Source organism: Nycticebus coucang, chromosome 13, assembly GCF_027406575.1.
Source record: "Nycticebus coucang isolate mNycCou1 chromosome 13, mNycCou1.pri, whole genome shotgun sequence".
In the NCBI taxonomy this organism is placed as follows: Eukaryota; Metazoa; Chordata; class Mammalia; order Primates; family Lorisidae; genus Nycticebus; species Nycticebus coucang.
In genome coordinates, this window is record NC_069792.1 from 93376695 (window position 1) to 93397192 (window position 20498).

Below are 20498 nucleotides of genomic sequence, written 5' to 3' on the forward strand. Positions count from 1 at the left end.
TTCACTGGCTGTGTGACCGTGGGGAAGAGACTGAACCTCTCCAGGTCCCATGACCTCCTCTTTAAGATCGGGAGGTAAATAACATCCATGCCCAAGTGTTGTGGAGATGTAACGAGTTAACGTTATGCAAAGTGCTTAGGACTATGGTTCTAAAACTTAGTGAGTGCTCAATAAATGTTGGTTATTCTTATTTTTTGTTGTTGTGAAGCTCCTAGTCCCTGGTACTCCTGAGGTACTTGATAAATCAGAATTCTCTCTTTCCTTCTTGAGCTTTAGCTGGCTTGTCTGCAAAATGAAACAGTAATCATACCTACTTCATGTTACTGCTGTGGAGATTACACAAGAGACAGCAGACCAAGCTCCGGGTAGGATGGGAGCCTGGCAGGTGGTGATAGGTACTCAGTAGGCAAAAGTTCTCTCAAGCCAGCTTCCCCTTATTACAGGTGAGGGACCTGTTGCCCCAAGAAGTGACTCATTCAAGGTCACATGGCATGTTGGTCATAAAATTATAGTCTTTCACCCCCCTGCTGGCAGCTGCACACAGCCCGGAGCCCGGCTATCTAGATCCCGGCTGGTTCCACCTCTTACCAGATCTTGGATTTGGGCCAAGTTACTTAATTCCCCTTTATTTTCTTTATTGCTGTATTTGTAAAATGGAAACCATAATAATAACTAACTTACATAGTTGCCATGAGGATCAAATGAGCTAAAATAGGGGAAGCCCTTGAGTGCATCTAAGCTCTGGATCCACGGTTGTTCCCGTGACCACTCTTAGTGGTAGCAACCCCAGTAAGGGTGGTGCGTGAGGGCTACCCCCCCACCACCACCACGTTTTGTCCCTGATTCGTCAGGCCACCCAGATTCTGAGTTTAGGTGTCAGTGACTCACAGAAGAATATCCTAGAATCATACGCCGGCCAAGCCCCTACTCTGGTCCTCTGTTCCACCCTGGGCAGACAACCCATTTACCCCAGTAGTTCAGGCAGAGATCGGCTTCCTGGCTCCCAGCTCCCACTTGTTATGTTCTTAGAAAGACCACAATCCCAAGGTGGCACCTGTGTCTGAAGGAGTAGGGCACCAGCCCCATATGCTGGAGGTAGCTGGTTCAAACACGGCCCTGGCCAAAAGAAATAGAAAGACCATGATCCCAGCAACCTGTCAGTTTAACAGAGGCTATATTGACGTTGTGGGAGCCATTTACAATAACAATGACTGTTTTCCTCACCTTCTAGGTGGGCTTCTATTTTTAATTTCAGCTGAATTTTAATTGAGCCAAGAAAGCTTGCTATTTAGGGGGCCCCAGGATGTGCTGGTGGGATATGGTCCCAACTTTGCAGAGTTCCTTTCTCAGAGGACTTTTATGGTCTTTTTCCCTATTCAAAACCATCAGCTCTCTACCTCCATGTGCAACTTCCACTGCACAGCCAAGACCGAAGGCCACTTTGGCCAGTTCCCTCTCTATACAGGTGGGGAGACGAGGCCTAGAGGGATGACTATTCCAGATCATGTAACTGACATGCTGCAGACCTGTCCTGGCCTCCCCATGTGTGCGCGTGTCCTGGGACTTCCAAGTGTGGAGGGATGTAGAGCCCTGATGCAGCCCTGGGGCCTCTGGGCCGAGCAGAGGCAGGAGATGACCTACAACTGAGCCTTCTCTTACAGGGAGGCTCCATGCTCTCACCGGCAGCTGTCATCAGCCTTGAGAGGGCCCAGCAGCAGGCAGCTGCTTTAGCAGAGGAGGTCAGCTGCCCCACCTCGTCCAGCCAAGAAGTGGTGTCCTGCCTTCGCCAGAAGCCTGCCAATGTCCTCAATGATGCCCAGACCAAGGTGGGCATTTGTATGCAGGTGGAGGCGGGGGGCATTCTCTGGTCTTTTACAAATGGTTTTCCTAGAAAGGAGATACAAGCCACCCAAGCCACATAGCAGGTTGAGAGGCAGCTGGAGCTGGAATTCACATTTCCTGACCCCCAGTGCGATGCATGGGCTGCCGTCCGTGCTGGACCAAGCCTGGGCATGAAGGGGACACAGGTCTGTCTGCAATCTGGCTTTCCCATCTATAACATGGGGATAGCATTGTGGATTGTACAGGAGAATAAAGTGAAGTACATGGCTGCAGGGTCCTACCTGGTGCCACATGGCTTCACAGCAGGCAATGGGCTAGGACCACGTCACTCCCTTAGGGCAGCTGTGGGCTCCCTTTCTAGCTGCATGGAGCCTGCTCATGGTCCAAGGCTCTGGCTGGCCCTGATGCTGATGAAGGGAACACAAGCTGGAATAAGTGTTTCCATCTCAGCTCATGGCTTTATCCCCTCAAAAACAAATTGGACTCAGAGCTTTGGAATGAGTCTTATCCTCAGCTCCCCTGAATTCAGGCTAATCTGATCATGACTACAGTTGATGAATTTCACCTGTCAGAGCCAACACTGTCTCCTGCGAGTGGGAGCCAACCACCTCCCAGCTCTTGCTCACCTTTTCTTCCCTCTGGATTTGTGCTTCCCTGGGCAGGGAGACTCATCCCTGAGTGTGAACTTTGCCTGTGACGCCTGGCACTGCTGTGTGATGGCCTGCTTGCCCTTTATTCTGATCACTTTACTCTTGTTTCCCTAAGAAGCCCAGATGAACAAGAGCATTGGCACTCACTCCAGTTAAGACCTTATTAAGCACAGCGATGCCGCTGGTCATCCCAGTACCATTTTTGTCTCTGCTGCAGCTCCTGGCCGTGAGCGGCCCTTTCCACTACTGGGGTCCTGTGGTCGATGGCCTGTACCTTCGCGAGGCTCCAGCCAGGGCGCTGCAGAGGCCTCCACAAGTGAAGGTCGATCTGCTTATTGGGAGCTCTCAGGACGATGGGGTCATCAACAGAGCCAAGGCCGTGAAGGTGGGTAGGGGAATGTGGGGGAGGCACAGCGGCCAGGGTTGGGTGCGACATGGGGATTCTCCACTGCAGTGTCTGACTTGGTCAAGAGTCACTGACGGACTTGCTTGTTCACAAAGCAATTGGTGAAAACCACTATATGCAAAGGCTATGTGAGTTTGGGGACTGGTAACGGAGACCCTTGAAGGGTAAGGAGCCTCACAGATGCATCACCCGTTACAGCTGTAAATGCATCTCTCTGGAAATGGGGAGTTCGGGCTGACCCAAGAGCTCTGCAGCTTCAGGGCTCCAAGGTTCTGGGCCACTGACACCCCTGAGTCACAAAGGGTGCTTGTTCTGCGAGAGACAGGTAAAGAGGCAGGTGGATGAAGGGACTCTTGTGAGAACATTACCTTTTCCTAATCCTGAAAGGGAAACCCAAACAGCAGCCCTCCAAGTTGCTTTCTTACCTGGGAAAGCATACATAGTACACCCGGTAACTGCTAGGCTCTGTCGGCCTGTTGGAGGCACACTACATGGGAGTGAGCGGAGAGGCCTTTCATCTGCCCAGACACGCTACCTGTTCTGACGTCCATGTGCAACTTCCACTGCACATCCAAGACCTGCTCTGCTGGGACGTGGCTGAGCCTGGGAGAGGCTGTACATACTCCCCTCTGCCCACCCCACCGTGCCCTGGACAGGCTGCTCTTGGCCAAAGTCCTTTAGGTAGTCACATTTTGGGTGAGGTCCCACTATGCATGAGACACAGGGAAAGGACCACTCTGGGCGGGGAGCGGGGGAGTGCACCCTTCCTGCACACCCCGATGCAGCACTCTGTCGTGAATGTAAGACAGTATTACCAGAATTTCAAAAACAAATTATTAATGCAACCAGGTGAGATCCTGCATTCCTTTGGATTCTTCTGCTAACTTCTGATAGCCATAAAAGCACTAGTTTTACATGACATACATATGAGGATATTTATTACAGCATTAATTACTGTGGCAAAGGAATTGGAAGCAACTCAAATGTCCATTAACAGGGAAATGGTTGACTAAATTAAGCTACACACAAACTATTAAATATTATGCAGATGGTAAAAAGAACAAACTATATATATCTCTGTTGGCTTAAGGGGTGCCTGTGATATATTGATAAATGAAAAAAAAGATGTAGAAGAATCTGAAATAAATATTTATATTTAAAAAAATTAATCCCTATGGATCTTTCTCTATATATTTTTATGTGTCTCTACATGAAAAGATACTGATGTAGGAAGATACACAATAAGCAGTTAACACTGGCTACCACCGGAGGTGTGGAGATGTGAGAAGGGATAGCATGGATTTATTACTACTTTTGCTATAAACATGTTATATATGCACATTTAATTTTTATATACATAGTATATATTATATATTACATATGCAACACAGATTGCATATAATTTGTACCACATATATAATATGTAATATATAGCATCTAACATGTTACATATATAACATGTACCATGTTATTATATTATATATTATTAACATACATAATGTAAGTAACATATGTTACATATTACATATGTTATACAGGTTGTATAATTATACAGAATATAATATATTCTGTTATACATATATGTTCTATAGGTTACATAATATATATATAATATGTGTATATATATATGTGCAGAGAGAAAGAGAGAGAGAGGAGCAGGGCTTCTGGTGTGATCCAAATACGAGGTTGATTTCTGGAGGTGCCTTTTTGGGAGGAGTTGAGGCACACGAGCAGGGACAGAGGATCCCCTCTGGGGCCCAGGTTGTGAGTGTGAGTTTCTGTGTGTGCATCGGAGGGTTGGCCTGAGAGCAGAGCTCAGTCACTTACAGCTCTTGTATGGTTGACTCATGCCATGGAGAAATAGCTTTTGCACTTGATCCATCCCAGCATTTTCCTGCTGAGCACCCGTATGCCACACGGCCTTCACCCCTTAGGGGCTGGGACTTTATCGTCAGACCAGACAACCACTCAGGAAGCACTGGAAAGATGCCACTCACCCCAGGGTTTCCTTCTCTAAAGCAGGGGCCTTCAAATTGTTTCCGTTCAAACCCCTATCAAGTTGAGAAATAGTGAGCATAGTCATTTAATTAAGTTTTATGCATGTGTAATTCAGCACCTACAGGCTGAATTGTTATAAAACATGTAAAGAAGCAAAATACATTAAAACATGAGAAACAAAAGCAAGTCCTAAAAATGACATCTTTTTGCTATCCCTAAACACAACCCTCTCTGGAGGTGGGTGTTAGCTGGCAACTGACTGGCCCTGAACCTTGTCCACACAGGTTCTTATGCAAGATTGCCCACGGGGAAGGCACCCTTTCTACAGAATTTACTGTCTCCTCTCTGCTCTGCTTCTTTGGACCATGTACTGAAAACTTAGCCATCTCTGACTTTTGAAAAAGAGAAAGATCTACCTTTATATTCCCAGCAGCCTTGGGGTCACCCTAGACAGGGCAAGTGGGGTGGAGAGGGAAGAGGCCCTGCTGGCTATTCCCTGGCCCTCCCACCACAGTGGACATGCCGTCCATCAGGGGTGAGGTTCTCACTGCAGACCCAGGAGCATGTTCTCTGATGATGCCAGCTCATTGTGAGAGGGTTACCTGGGCAGGTAGCTGGCTTTGACATCCCTGGTTCAGCACTTGGCCCAGTGGTGTCTTTGGAACTTTCCTGATTTGGTCCTGAATTTCTGAATCACTCCGGCCAGGAGCAGACCACTGGGATCTCTACTCAAGGATGCATTTGAGCTTCCCTCTATCACTGAGTTTCTTTCTACGGTTTTAAAGAAGTTTCCATTGTCCACTTCCAAAAGGTAGGCCCACCAACAGGAGGCTCACTACCCAGACTGGGCCTGGCTGGGAAGCGCCACTCAAGTCAGGGGCCTTAGGATAGAGAAAGCCCTCTGGGGACAGGGCAGAGTAGCGCCCAGCCCAGTTGCAGAGCTGTTGTTCCTCAGCACACTTATCCATTGGTGTATACCAGTGGTTCTCAACCTTCCTAATGCCTCCTAATGCTGTGACCCTTTAATACAGTTCCTCATGTTGTGGTGACCCCCAACCATAAAATTATTTTTGTTGCTACTTCATAACTGTCATTTTTCTACTGTTATGAATCATAATGTAAACATCAGATATGCAGCATGTATTTTCATTGTTACAAAGGGGTCACGACCCACAGACTGAGAACTGCTGTGAACTATCCTTTCTTTGCTTCACTCCTTCATTCACTCTCTTGGAAACATAAGTTAGTGCAGCCATGGAGTGGTTTCTGTGAGCCTGCATCCTTCTGGGGGCTCATCTAGGGCCTGCCTGACGCAGAGGACTGCAGGGAGGACTGTGGGGAGGACTGTGGGCAGGAGGAGAACAGTAGAGGTGGGATTGGAAGCCCACTCACTTCTTTCAGTGGCCTGTCATGCTTCTGCTGAACGTCTCCTAAATATGTGGTTCCTGCCACCATGTTCACTTGAACTCTGCACTGGTTTAGCCGACAGTCCATTTGACATCTTCTCTTAGATGTCTCCTAACTTCCCACCCTTCACACATCTACAGTGGACCTGATCCCACCTCTGTGTCCCACCCTGAGCCTGCACGCTCTCCTGTACTCTTTGTCATCTCAGCAACTCCTCCTCTGCATGGCCAGGCTCAAAGCCAGAAGCCGTCTTCTTTCTCCAGGATCTTTGTGGTAGCCCCACCCCCATCTTTCTGCATCGGCCTTTGCCCCTTACAATCCATAAGACCGACAGCAGCCAGAGCAGTGCAAGTCATAGCAGGTCACTCCACTCCCCCAAACCCTTACCCCCGTGGCCTCCTCTCACTTCTGATGGCTGCCAGAGCCCTGTGTGATGTGGTCCCTGCAGGCCCTCTGACCTCACTTCCTGCCTCGGCCCCTGCTCACTGCACATCAGCCTTATGGGTTGGTCCCTTTGGAGTTTCTCAAATATGCTGAGCACACTCCCACTTTAGGTCTTGGTATTTTCTCTTTCCTCCTCTAGAATGTTCTTCCCCAGGTAACCTACTGCCCCACCTCCTTCAGGGTCTGCTCTAGAGAACTTGCTTGACCACTCTGACTGGAAGGGAAGCCACGTCCCTGGCACTCTCTGCCCCTCATCGGATGCCCACCCCAGAACTCATACAAATGCCTGAGACAGACACACGAATGCCTCCCAACATTTGTAAATGTCACTGTCTATTGTCTTGCTTTCCCATGTAGAATGTGTGAAACTGCTGTGTCTCTGGTGCGTAGAAGTATGTCTGGTTCCTCCAGACATGTTGCGCATGGTAGGTACACAGTAAACATTCATTGGATTGAATGAATAAAATTATGAAGAATTGACTATATTCTGGTCCTTAACCTAGGAGTCTTCAATGAAATAAGTTACCCTGTACAAGGCAAAGATTATTACCACTATTTTTCAGATGGAAAACCAGTTCAGAGAGAAGCTAGAATTCAAATTCAGGTTTCTGCCTCCAAAGGCATCATCTTCCCTTAGAGCATTCTAGGAAAATCCAGGCCTTCCTCCAAGAGCCTTCTGTTCACCCAGGCTGTGGTGAAGAGGAGTCAGCTGCATGCAAACCCATCTAGAATGAAGACTGCTGGGTGGGTTTCACAATCCTACACACATTCTCACTTTGTCTCAACTGTAAGGCTGTGAGGTAGGGAGCCAAGAACTGGTATTTTACATCATTGTGCTGAGGATAAAAGGCTTAGAGAGGTTTAATGATTGTCCAAGTTCAGCTAACTAGCTGTTTATAAAGCCGATTCTCCACTCTGGCCCCAATGGGGTGCTCTACCCGTGACCCCCTCTGTGCTGAACTTAAGAAAGGGGGGAGTAAATGCACACACACACCACCTCTATCCTGACTACATATACACCCTCTCAGAGGAACCCACAGCATTCTGCCCCACACAGGCCTGCAGTGCAGTGCTGTGGACACCCAGGGGGACCCCAGGCTACCAGCTGCACTCCCACACCCCAACAGTGTGGAAGCCCCCTTAGCTTCAAACCACCCTGAGTGTCCCCAACTTGCCTTAGCCTGCTCAAACAGGCGATTAGAATTGGGTTTGTATGGTTTCCCATTTCCTTCCAGAAGGCTCCAAGGCACCTGAGTCCAGCCCTCATTAGCTGAGGAGGCCCCCAGGATGGCACATCCCTGAGGGTCTTGTTCCCAGCAGCCACCTTCTTCTCAGTCCTCTGTTCTTTGATGTCTGCCCAGACCCTTGTGCCTAATCTGGGGGTGAGAAGCAGGACACCACATTTGCCAGACAGGGAGTCAAGTGTGTTCTTTCTGACACTGAGACCTGCTTGTTCAGTTTTGCAGCATTCACGAGATCATTTACTATGGGCCATATTCTGGACCAGGTGTTTGGGGCATAAATATAAGCTAAATTCCTCCTCTCAAGGGGGATCTCTGTCAGCTAAGGAAATAGAAAATGAACAAGGCAAACTGACGTGCAGCTGGACACATGCTCTGTGCCAGGACCTCAGGGCGTGGGGTCCCACAGCAGCACAGCCAGCTGGGGTGACATAAAGGCCAAGGAACTGACCAGGACTTCGCTACCTTGGCCATCTGTCAGCAGAGTGGAGAGAGTGTCCTGCATGTCCTTGGCTTGTAAACAGAAGTGTTCAAATTGCCCAGTGCATGTGCCTCAGTTTCCCTAACTGTAAAATAGGGAGATTATTAGTAAATAGCCTCATAAAGACATTCAGAGGATTCATATATATATGGGTATCTAATAGTTTGGCCTCCATAAAGGTTAGCTTTTTTCATTTAATTGTTTAATTTTACTGTGAGGATTAATGTCCAAAGCTACTGTTCCTGGTCCAGAAAATTATCCACAGAAAGCAGAAATACAAAGAATGTGCAATGACTGAATTATGTTGCCTGACCTGAGACCAATTTCCAAACTGTAGCAGACGCACACACATGCTATCTCCTCGTGCCAACCTGGCAGCAATACCACCCAGAAACAGTCCATAGACACACACAGGCCAGCTTCCTGGGGAAGTCATGGGGGCAGGAGCCCCTTTGCCCCAAGTTCAGCCCCCTGGACCCACCCATCAGCTCATCAGAGACCCACAAATTCCATCAGACCAAAGAGGGTGGGTAGGGTAGGGGCTCACCCCTTACCACCTCAGGTCAACTACCACCCACCCAGGAAACCCCTATGACACCCAGAGAAGTTAGCAACCTACCAGCGGAGCTTCAGGGACGCCTGAGGTGTTCTCCATTCACCGTGAACGATCTTATTTTCTGAAGTAGCAGCTTTCTGTTGAAATTCTTCATCAGTCACCGTGGTGGGGAATGTTCCCCGGTTCTCTCTCTCTTCCTAACTGGTGATATTGACAGGCTGCCTACATTAATGGGACATTCATTTGCATGATCAAAAGCAGATTTGTTCCAAGATACAACGTTCTGCCTTCCCCTCCAAGCACAAGCGTCTCCAAGGAAGGCAGAAGAAATCAGAACGGAGCTCAGGGGCTGTGCCCCTGAGCGCGGCCAGGAGCAGGTGGATGGGGGCCCCGCGGGGAGCAGTGGGGGAGGGCAGCCCGTCTGAGCATTGGAAAGCGGCACCTGACAGCCTGAGGTGCTGGCACAAGCCCCAGCACAGGAATATCAAGCCTTTGGTGACAGATTATATAGTAAGAGGAGCGTGAGGGAGTCCCCAGTGTGTGAGAGAGATTTCCTGAAAAGAGGCGCTGTTGCACCAAATTCCTACTACTCAGGGATGGGGGTGCTGTTAGGAGCTGGAACCAGGGCATCACGGAGACCTGGATTCAGGAAAAATGTGTCTCAATTCCTGGCTTTAGCCGCACAAGTCAGGCAAGTTGCTTAACTCGTCTGAGCTGCAGCTTCTTCAGCCTTTGAGTGGCACAGTGAGGATCCCACTTGTCTCTTTATGGCCTTATAAGACTTCTGAGCAAGGCAGACAGCTCCCAGCACCCAGGGAGCCCTGGTGGCTGTGCAGCCCCAGGCAGGCACCCTGCAAAGCCTCCTGCCAGCGCTGCAACTCCGGAAAATACATGTCAAATATTAGCAATTCCATTTCATAACCACTGAAGTACGATGATGAATGCAAACCAGGTTGGATTATTCTTATATCTTTATTATTATTATATTATTTCTTCTGATTTTAAAAGACACTAAAAGAAAAATACTTCTGAGGGTCCCTAAAAACGTGTTGAGCCCTTAGCACTGCGCCGGCCGTGCTTGATGAAGTTGCCCCCTTGTTCTTTAACATCGTGCTGAGCGGCACAGTGGGAGATACCTGTGTGTCCCACACAGGTTTGTTCAGGGGCTGCTGTGCGCTGGACTTCTCTAGGATCTAGAGGAAACAGTTCTAACCAAAACAAACAAAGCCCCTGACTGGTCCCATGAGGGGACACAGGCAGTGATGTGTATGTAAATAAAGAATTTCCGTCTGAACAGTGCCGTGAAGAATATTGGAACTAGGTTGTTGTGGAGGAAAGTGACAGCATGAAAAGGCTTCTCAGGGGAGGTGACTTTTGGACAGATCTGAGTGATAAGGAGACAGGTCTGGAGACATCAAGGAGAAGAGCTGATGCAAAGGCCCTGAGGCAGGGTGTCCTCGGCTGTTTGGGGCACACAGGACAGTGTGCCAGGAAACCCAGGGAACAGAAGGGAGTGAGAGAGAGGAAGTCAGGGCAGGAAGGGTAGAAGTGAGTTGGAACCTCACAGACCAGCAGAAAAGTAACTTCATTCTCCTTATAGTGGGCAGTCATGGGAATGTTTTAAGCTAGGAAGTGATTATATTGATTTCCCTTTCTTATTTTTAATACTTTTTAGAGACAGCATCTTGCTTTGTTGCCCAGGCTGGAGTGCAATGGTGCAATTACAGCTCACTGCAGCCTCCAACTCCTGGACTCAAGGGATCCTCCACCCTCAGACTCCTGAGTAGCTGGGACTACAAGTGGCCACCCCCACACCCAGCTAATTTTAAAAACATTTTTTATAGAGACGAGGTGTTGTAGAAGCTGATCTTGAACTCCTGGGATCAAGTTATTCTCCTGTCTGGGAGAAGGCAGGCGTGAGCCATAGCATCGAGCTCAATTACCTTTTAATAACAGCATTCCGGTAGCTATATGGAAAAGTGACTAAGGAGAGGTAACAGAAGAAAGTAGAGACTAGGTCGCTCCCTGTTACAGAAATCCAGGGAGCAAGCTAGTAAATTAGGGTCCTACACATGGCGATAGTGAGAAATGATCGGGTTAGGACCTATCTTGATTCAGCAGTTGGTGTATCAGTTGGGAGTATAGGAAAGAGGTCAGGGCTATACATATAAATTTGGAAGAAAATTAGGAAATTGGGATATCTGAAAAGTCAAGAAAAGAAAGCATTTCCCTGAGGAAGCAGAAGGCAAGTGTCAAATGCCACAGAGTTGAAGGAGATGAGGGCAGATGTTAAGGTTTTGGGCCTGGGATTGTGGGGTGTGGGTCGCAGGAGGTCTTGATGAGGGGCCCTTCAGAGTAGTAGGGAGAGGGGAGGCTGACGGAGCAGACCATCACTCTGCTTCCCAAGCCACCCTCTCTCCACTGGACATGAGTGGTCAGCCAGTGTTCATGGAGCTCTTGGCTCACCCCTCAGTCAACCCCTCCTACTTCACCACGCTCTACTCCAGGGCAAGCATTGTGTCATGTTCATTTTGAACGCTCAGTCCCTGGCACACAGTAGGTTGGTCCTCAATTCATCTTCCTCAGGTGAACAAGGGAATGTCTATGTCTCCATCTACCTCAGAGAGTAGAGAATTCTGTGGGCATTCATTCATTTATCCATTCACTCATCCATTCAGGGCCCCACCTGAAGCAAAGTAGTGAGGCCACCTGGCTTGCCAGCTCCTCCTACCCCCAACGCCACTGGTGATGTTGCTACCCAGAGTCCTGATGCTCACCTCTCTTCAGTCTGGGCCAACCATCCTCCACACCACCCACTCTGACACCCTGGCGGGTGCCCCGTCCCCTCCCCTGCTGTGTGCACTAGTCTCCTTTCTCCCAGAACACGGACCACCCTAAGCAGGCTGTAAGGCATTGGTGTGCTGTGTGATGGACTCTGTCCCTCCAGCTGGAAGCCCTATGTGGGCAGAGAACAGCCTGCTTTGTTCATTGATGTGTCCCAGATGCCCGGAGCTGCCTGGCAAGGCAGGCACTTACTGGACAGATGCTGAATGGGTGTGACTCGAGGGCAAGGGGCTGCAGCCAAGAGATTTCATTACCTCTCTCAGACACCCCTTGGCATAGACATAGGGCATTTCTCACCTGCCTTATTGATTTTAGTTTTAATAATTTACTAACTAGAATCTGTCTCCTGTGTGTCAGCCACTTTGTAATCATTAATGTTCCAATCTGCCATCACCCCCAGTATACTGGCCTGATGGAGAGATGCTGATAGGTTTATTCACTGAACAAATTTACCAATGGAGACAAATCACCAGAGGTCCCAGATCAGAGCCAGGACTGAAAGTAGGTCTCTCGAATGCCCAATTCCATGCTCCACCCTCCTGGCCACGGGCATGCAAGGGCTCTAACTCTTCACCAGGATGTGTTAACGGAGATACTTTAAAAAGGTACATCAATGCCTCACTGATTTTTTTGTTTGTTTGTGTACCTTTTTTATTTTTATTTTTATTTATTTTTTCCTTTTATTAAATCATATATACATACTTTTTGACAGTCCCTTCACGTAGCCCTTGCCTGTACCCAATCCACTGTCGGGAGGCAGATCTTGCCTGTAATTACAGAGCGTAGAAGCCAGCGCTCACTGTCACATGGTGGCCTCAGCTCCCTCCTGCTGCCTCTCTAATTAAACTGGCAACAGCATCTGCACCCTGGTTCTTGCCAAGAATGAAGATATGTGTGTCCCAGGCCTTGCTGGAAATGTGCTCCTTCTTACTCCCTGGTGCCCCTGTGCTGCCCACACTCTGGCCAGTTCCAAAATACTGACTGGTCAGCAAGGCCACACCCAGATCCCCCGGGGTTACACACTGTGCTTCCTGTCTGTGTCACCCTAAGTCAGCTATGTAGATTCTCTCAGCCTCAGAATTATGGTTTATAAAATGGGATCATGTGATGCCCAATTCCCATGGTTATTTTGATGCTTCCATGAAACAAACATGTGTGATGCTTAGCACAAAGTTTATGAACAATAGGAGGTATGCCAGTGGTCCCTGAAATCACTTTGTAATCAAATATTGTAGGCAGAAAAGGACAGAGAATAATATAATGTTGTTTTCCCCCTTGGTAGGTTGTAAGATCAAGGTCATAGATTACAGGCAGGCATTTTTTAAATACACTAGATTAGACCAGAAAAGACTGGAGTAGAAATTGTCCTAGGTGTTATATGTGGTGAGAGTGAGAAGTGTGAATGTTATTCATGACTGTTATTTCAGGTCTGTGAATATGCCTGGCTGTGTGTATGTGCGTCCTGAATGGATAAAATAACTGTCTTACGTGATTGAGATTATTTTTGATCATAGTCTAAAATAATTAAAAGTCGCGGATATGATGAATATTCATGTAGCAACTATTCAGATTTGCCAGATAGTAATACATTGTCATATTGGCTCCAGACCTTGTTCCTAAGAAATAAAATATTAGATGATAGAATTAAAAGGAAATCCTCTGTGACATCCTCTTCCGGCTTTAGCTCCTCAACCTCCTCTGAAGCTGGTGCACAGAGGATGTGCCTTTGATCAGGGATTCCCCTGACTTGGTCCAGTCTCCTCTCATTCAGCCCATCCAAGAGGCTCACGGATCGCACCCACTCCCTGAATTCTAATCACGGGTCCTGTGTGCTTGGAAATGTTTAGAGAAGCAATTTAAACACGCCAGGGTGTGCTGATAAGCACGTTTTGCTGTTTACATAAGGTCCTAGAACTATGTAAACATGTATCATAGGACTGTGGAAGGGCCATGGGATCCAAGCCTCACACCCGGGAGCTGTATTCACGACATTCCGCTGCCCTTGTCTTCCAAAATGAGGAAACTGAGTGCTGGGGAAAGGAAATAAGGAAATGATCATCCCAGAGTTCCACAGCACAATAGCAAGGCCACAACAAGGGAGGAAAGGAGGGAGGGGAGAGAGAGAAAGAGAGAAAGTGGTTCCCGTCTGGACACGCACCCCACAAAGAGCTAGGAGCCCTCCCTGCCGTCCTATAGCCCCTCACCCCGTGTTCTCCAGCCCCCTTGTCCGGCCTGACTTTTCTTTGTAGCAGTTCCCTGATGAACTGTACATTTATTTGCCCACTAGAATGTGAGCCCCATGAGCTAGGGACCTTTTTTTAAATTTTTAAATTTTTTATTAGTATTAGGTCATAGTTGTGTATAGTAATGCGATCATAGGGCACCATGCACTGGTTTTATAAACAGTTCGACACATTTTCATCACACTGGTTAACATAGCCTTCCAGGCATTTTCTTAGTTATTATGTTAAGACAATCATATTCTGCATTCACTAAGTTTTTACATGTACCCTTGTAAGAAGCACCGCAGGTGTAATCCTACCAATCACCCTCCCTCTGCCCAACCTCCCCCCTCCCTCCCCTCCCTCTTCCCCTTCCCCCTATTCTTAGGTAATAACCGGGTTATAGCTTTCTTATGAAAGCCATAAATTAGTTTCATAGTAGGGCTGAGTACATTGGATACCTTTTCTTCCATTCTTGAGATACTTTACTAAGAAGAATACGTTCCAGCTCCATCCATGTAAACATGAAAGAGGTAAAGTCTCCATCTTTCTTTAAGGCTGCATAATATTCCATGGTGTACATATACGACAATTTATTGATCCATTCATGGATCAATGGGCACTTGGGCTTTTTCCATGACCTAGCAATTGTGAATTGGGCTGCAATAAACATTCTGGTGCAAATGATATAGGGACCTTGATCAGCGTGTTCACGGCTGTTTTTGCAGGCCTGGCACATGGTTGGCCCTGGATGAAGAATATGTTTATCCGTATAAAAGTGTGTGTAAAGTATGCAGGTGATGAATGACTGAGTCAGTGAATGAAACTCAGTTTAGCTCCCCCTCAGCATCAGATCACAGCTACACCTGAGCCGGCTGAGGGAGCAGCCCAGGTAAAGTGAGTGAGAAGCAGGAGTCTGACTTGTCCTCAGGTTGCAATGACAGCTGACATCAGCTGAGCACTTACTAAGCACCAGGCACCATTTTCAGCATTTCCTGTAACTCCATGTGGAAGGTGCTCCCGTTTTGAGACGGGGAAGGAAGGCACAGAGGGGCGCGGCCATTTGTCATACAGCTGGGAGGCAGAGCTGGGACTCAAACCCAGCAGTCTGGCTCTACCACCCATGTACTTCCTGCCATGTTCTAGTACTTCCCAGAGAGAAAATTCTACAACAGGGTTTGAGGGACACTGACTTGGGCCTTTCAGACTCTAACTGAGGAATTCCATGTCTTCTTTTATAGCAATTTGAAGAAAGTCAAGGCAGGACCAGTAGCAAAACGGCCTTTTACCAGGCACTGCAGAACTCCCTGGGTGGCAAAGACTCAGATGCCAGTGTCCAGGCTGCTGCTACGTGGTACTACTCCCTGGAACATTCCACGGATGACTATGCCACCTTCTCCCAGGCTCTGGAGAATGCTACCCGGTGAGCCAAGCTGTGGAGGGCCTTGAATCCTGCTGTCCTGTTTTGGAGCTGGTCTAGTCGATGTTCAGGTTGTGAATGAGGAGGGAGGGCCCAGGGCTCAGCCTGTAGTTCTCTCTGCATGATTCAGTCTACAGCATGGGGTGACTCACCGCCAAGGAAGCCCTGCAGCACGTGTGGGGTGGACCCTGCTACCAGAGGAGCCCCAGCCAGAGGGAGAAATGAGGGTAGGCCCCGCTCTCCAGGAGCCATTGGAGGGCAGAGGCAGCACCTGTTCAAGGTGCCTCTCCTACGGTCCAGGAGATGAGGCCCTGCTCAGCAAATACACAGGGACAGCTGACGCATGCCTGGCCTCCTGCTGACAGAGCCCAGGGACCCCTCAGACCCTTCATAGGCTCATTTAAAAGATAGTCAAACTGGTGGGTACGAGCATTTCTATTTTTTTCAAAGAATTTTTATTTTATTTTATTTTTATTTATTATTATTTTTACAGTTTTTGGCCAGGGCTGGGTTTGAACCCACCACCTCCGGCATATGGGACTGGCGCCCTACTTCTTGAGCCACAGGCACCACCAGTACAAGCATTTCTAAAAGCTCCCCAAGCTGACTCTGCTGTCAGAGAGAGTTCACTTGTCACAGGGGAAGCAAATCCTGAATGGGAAAGTTTTGTGCCCAAGGCCACACCCCATATGGGAACAGCTCAGGCTCAGAGAGGCTTCTCCCCATTTGCAACTAGCTATCTCCTGTGGCCACTGCTTATGTGCCTAGACCTGGTTGGTGGCTAAAGCTTCTCCCCCAGGGCAAGCCTGCTCAGATACCAGCCTAGATGGCACAACTCCTGCTATCCCCAGTGTCCCTCTCCAGGGAAGCCTGCTGAGACCTTACCTTAGATAATCTGGCACAGACCCTGCTGTCCCCAGCATCCCTCTCTAATAGCACTGCCCCCACCTGGCAGTGTCAGGACTGGCCTGACACCTCTCCTAGGCCAGGACAGCATGAACTTGCTGGGGCCAAGAACTATTTTATAGGAGCACATAGCAGAAACCCGAAGAATGAACTTTGAATAGAAATAAGGAAAGAAAACCAGGGTTCTGGTTCTCTCTTTCTTCAGAGGCCCCTGGGGATGAGACCATGGTAGGGACACAGACCTTGGGTCACCCTCAAGCCTCTTCACAGGCCCTGACACATCCTTGGTTCCTTAAAGGAAGAATTTTGTGGTGTGGAGGGGAGTCAGCACCTGGTATCTTCCTTCCTCTGTCCCTCTGGGGAGTCCACGCTGGCCTGCTTGCCTCTTGCTCCATGTCCCTGGGGATTGGCCCAGTGACATGGCCTTTGCTAAACTTGACACTGTGGGGAAAGGACAAGCTGCAGTGTGTTAGAGACCCACTTCTCAGCTGTTCTCTCCACCCAGGAGTCTGAAGTTTCTAATTTGAGGTCATTAGTTTAGAATAAAACTTTGTACCACCCACTTGGATCCTGGGGACAAAAAGGCTTTAATTTTCCCTCTAGTGGAGAGCTCTGCTTTAAACTAAACACCCAGCAGCTATTTCTGGAGGCCTTGCCTTGGGCTGGACTGTCAGAACTCACAGATGTCCAGTCCTTGACCCGGAGAGGCTTGTAATCAAGTCAGCACTTGCCAGATTGTGCTGCAGAAAGAGCCCAGGGCTGGAGGCCAGAGAACCCATGCTCTTGCCTCAATTCTGCCTCTTCTGGCTGTTAGGACGCCTCAAGAGGCAGACGGCTTAGCTTTTCTGGCCAGAGTCAGGACTGGGAAATTCAGGCCTGGCCTTGAGGGGCTCCCTGTCTCCAGTGTCTCAGCAGGGGCCTCCCCAGGCCACCCAGTGGGCAGCTCTTCCTGTAGGTCTGCGCCCATCCTTGTGCTGGTCACAGTGCCTGTACCTTAGGTGACCATGAGAGGAAACACAGTTGCTTTCATCTGTCCTTCAAGACACCCACAGCTGCTCCACTGACCTGGGAGCCTCACCCAAAGGCACTCAAGCTGCCCTGTAATTCCACAGAAGTTTCTGTCTCAATAATCAGAAAAATGGGGTTAGCAGTCCTCCAACTGAGGGGCTTTCATGGGTATTGTTGGACCTGGTCATGACAACGTCCTTGCAGGCTGGGGACCATTGGCCCACCTCTCAGCTGGGAAGATGGAGGCTCAGGAAGGTGAAGGGATTGCTGAGAACCTCATCTCCACTCCGTGGTGCAGATGGGATTCAAACCCAGTGGGCCTGTCTGACTTTTCCTAGTCCTGTTCCCTTTTGGAGCACATGGCCTATCCCTCACTGCACATAGGACCTTGCAGCTATAAGCTGTTGCTTCTGAAATATATTCATGTTACCCCCAGAGAGGGAGCACATGTGAAACTCCTGGGCAGGGTCCCACAGCTGCCCCACTCCCGACCCTCCAGGCTGGATCCTCCCTTGCTGCAGGGGCTCCTGCACATTGGAAGATGTCCAGCAGCTTCCTAGCCCCTTCCCCCGCGCACAGGACACCAGCAGAGCACATCTCATGCCAGCTATGACAACCAAAACTGTCTCCAGAAATCGCCAAACAATCCCTGGGGGGGTTTCTCCACAGTATATTGTGTTTGTTTTCCTAGAACGTGTTTTGCTCCCAATCTTTAAGCAAAATTAATGTTCTAAGATGATGTTTACCCCACAGATTACCATGAAGTTGAGCCTTGAAACTCATCACTGTGGACACCATTTTTTGGTCATGTCCCTTGCATATCTGAGGGCTGTGTGCTGACAGTGCAGCAGTGGGGCCAGAGGGTCGCTGGGGAAGGGAGGAGGGGTGTCCTCTACAGGGCTGAGTGAGAGGCTTGGGGCCCTTGCTTGGGAAGAGCCCTTGCTGGGCACAGTTGTAGGCAGAGCTTCTTGTAACCTGCCTTCCTCCTGTGTTCCCCTTTTGCTAGGGACTACTTTATCACCTGCCCAGTGATCGACATGGCCAGTGCCTGGGCAAGGAGGGCCCAAGGAAATGTTTTCATGTACCACGCTCCCAAAACCTATGGCCATGACAGGTAAGGTAGCTGTGTGGCCATGGGGGGTGTTGGCAAAGAAGACGGTTTGGCTGAAGTTCCCCCCACTAATGAGATCCGTGGGGAAGCAGAGAAAAAGATGGGACCAAAGGGTAAGTCCTGGCTTGATGCCATGGGTCATCAAGCTGGGCACAGTGGTAGGCAGAGCTACATGTAACCTGCTAATCGATTAATAACTAATGTTCCCAAAGTGTGTCATCATCAACCTCTCTAAGCCTCTGTTTTACCATCTGAAAGGATTAACTGTGGTAGCCACTTCCTCTCACAGTATCGTAGGCGGGGGAAGTAGAATAAAAGATGTAGAAAGCTTTGTAAACGTGATGACACACTTTGGAACTGAACATTAGTGAGTAATTGATTAGCTCGGCTTGGAGGAGGAGGGTTTTTCATTAATCCTACATGGTTTTGCCTCTAGAAACAGAGCATTTAGTTTAAGAAAATTACTTTCCAAAGTATAAGAGTTTTTTTGTTGTTGTTGTTTGTTTGTTTTATTGACCAAAAGAAAGTTTGGTTCACCTTGATTCAATTATCGTTCTTACTTCCAGATTAGGTTCAAGGTACCTTAGAATAAAGTCTCAAGTGCAATGAGATCATGAAAATGATAAAGAAGTAAAAGGTACAAACATAAGAAAAGCAACAGTGAAGGAAGGGACCACCAGGGAGCACAGAATTTAGCCCTGAGTGTCCCAGAGGCCAGGGAAAGATTTTAGAAAGAAGAAGAGAAGGTTTGGGTTTGGGCAACTCCCTCAGCTGAACAAAGGGAGCCAAGAGGCTAAGGGACAGGGAATCACAGGCTCAGCCACAGAGTCCGAGAGCAGCTGGGGTATGTGGCTGTCCAGGGCTTTGGAGGCAGAGCTGTGAGGCCACATGTCCTACGCTTCATACCTCACAGTCCTGAGCCAGTGACCAGGTGGGAAAACCCAGAATCCTGCCCAGTGTGGTTCCTCCACTGAGCCACATCAAATTACCCTCTTTACATTGAAGCACCTTTGGGAAGACCTTATTCTCCTCCAAGGGCAAGAAAATAGTGAGGTGCTTTGCTCCACCCTGAGTAGGCATTCACAGGTAGCAGATTCTCAAGGTAACATATCTCTAAGAGGTACAAGCGGGTTACTGTTCCATTTCATGTAAGAGTGGAAGCAAGACCTGCTATCTGGGGTCAAGGGCATTAGTTACCCACATCCATGGTCTGGTGCACAACAGGTAGAAGGGGTGAAAGAACACCAGCTGTCAAGTGGGGGTCCAGCTGTGCCACCTCGGATGAGCTCCTGTGCCTCTCTGATCCTCAGTGTCCTTATCTATAAAAGGAGGCTAATAATTTCCCCTCTCAGGGTTGGCATTAACAATATCTGGGAAATAAGTTATCCAGCTCCTAACAGGACTTTATCCGGTGTTACTTTGCAAGGCATCAAGGGAATTCTTATGAACATACATAATTTGTCATTATAATTAGTGGTGTCCCTAGAGTAGGCTGAATAATGACCACCTAAAGATATCGGGTCCCCATCCCTGGAACTTACAAATGCTCCCTTATAAGGACAGGAATCTGGGCATGTGGACTAAGCATGGCTCTTGCTGGGGGGGATTATCCTGCGGCATCCTGAGGGGGCCTTAAATGCAATCACAAGGGTCCTAATAAGGGACAGGTGGGATAGATTTGTTCTATAGAGAAGAGAGAAGGCAATGTGACCCCAGGCAAAGGCCGGGGTGGCATGGTCACAAGGCAAGGAATGCTAGCAGCAGCCAGCAGCTGGAAGAGCAAGGAATAAATTTCTCCCAGAGCCTCCAGAGGAGTGGGGCCCTGCTGAGGCTTAGATTTTGAGTTAAACTGATTTTGGACTTTCAGCCTCCAGAGCTATAAGAGAATAAATTTATCGTTTTAAGCCACCAAGTTTGTGGTAATTTGTTACAGCAGTCGTGGGAAACTAATACAGTCCCCAA

The 20498-nt window shown here is 48.6% G+C and overlaps 1 protein-coding gene across 1 annotated transcript in view; it reads left to right on the forward strand.

The window, feature by feature from the left end:
* TG (thyroglobulin) overlaps window positions 1-20498 on the forward strand; it is a 231284-nt gene that overhangs the window by 194508 nt on the left and 16278 nt on the right. Inside the window, exons 42-45 of the mRNA XM_053558250.1 lie at window positions 1662-1826; window positions 2710-2877; window positions 15333-15514; window positions 18432-18539. Coding sequence (XP_053414225.1) covers window positions 1662-1826; window positions 2710-2877; window positions 15333-15514; window positions 18432-18539 — 623 coding nt within the window. The remainder of the gene's footprint in view (window positions 1-1661; window positions 1827-2709; window positions 2878-15332; window positions 15515-18431; window positions 18540-20498) is intronic.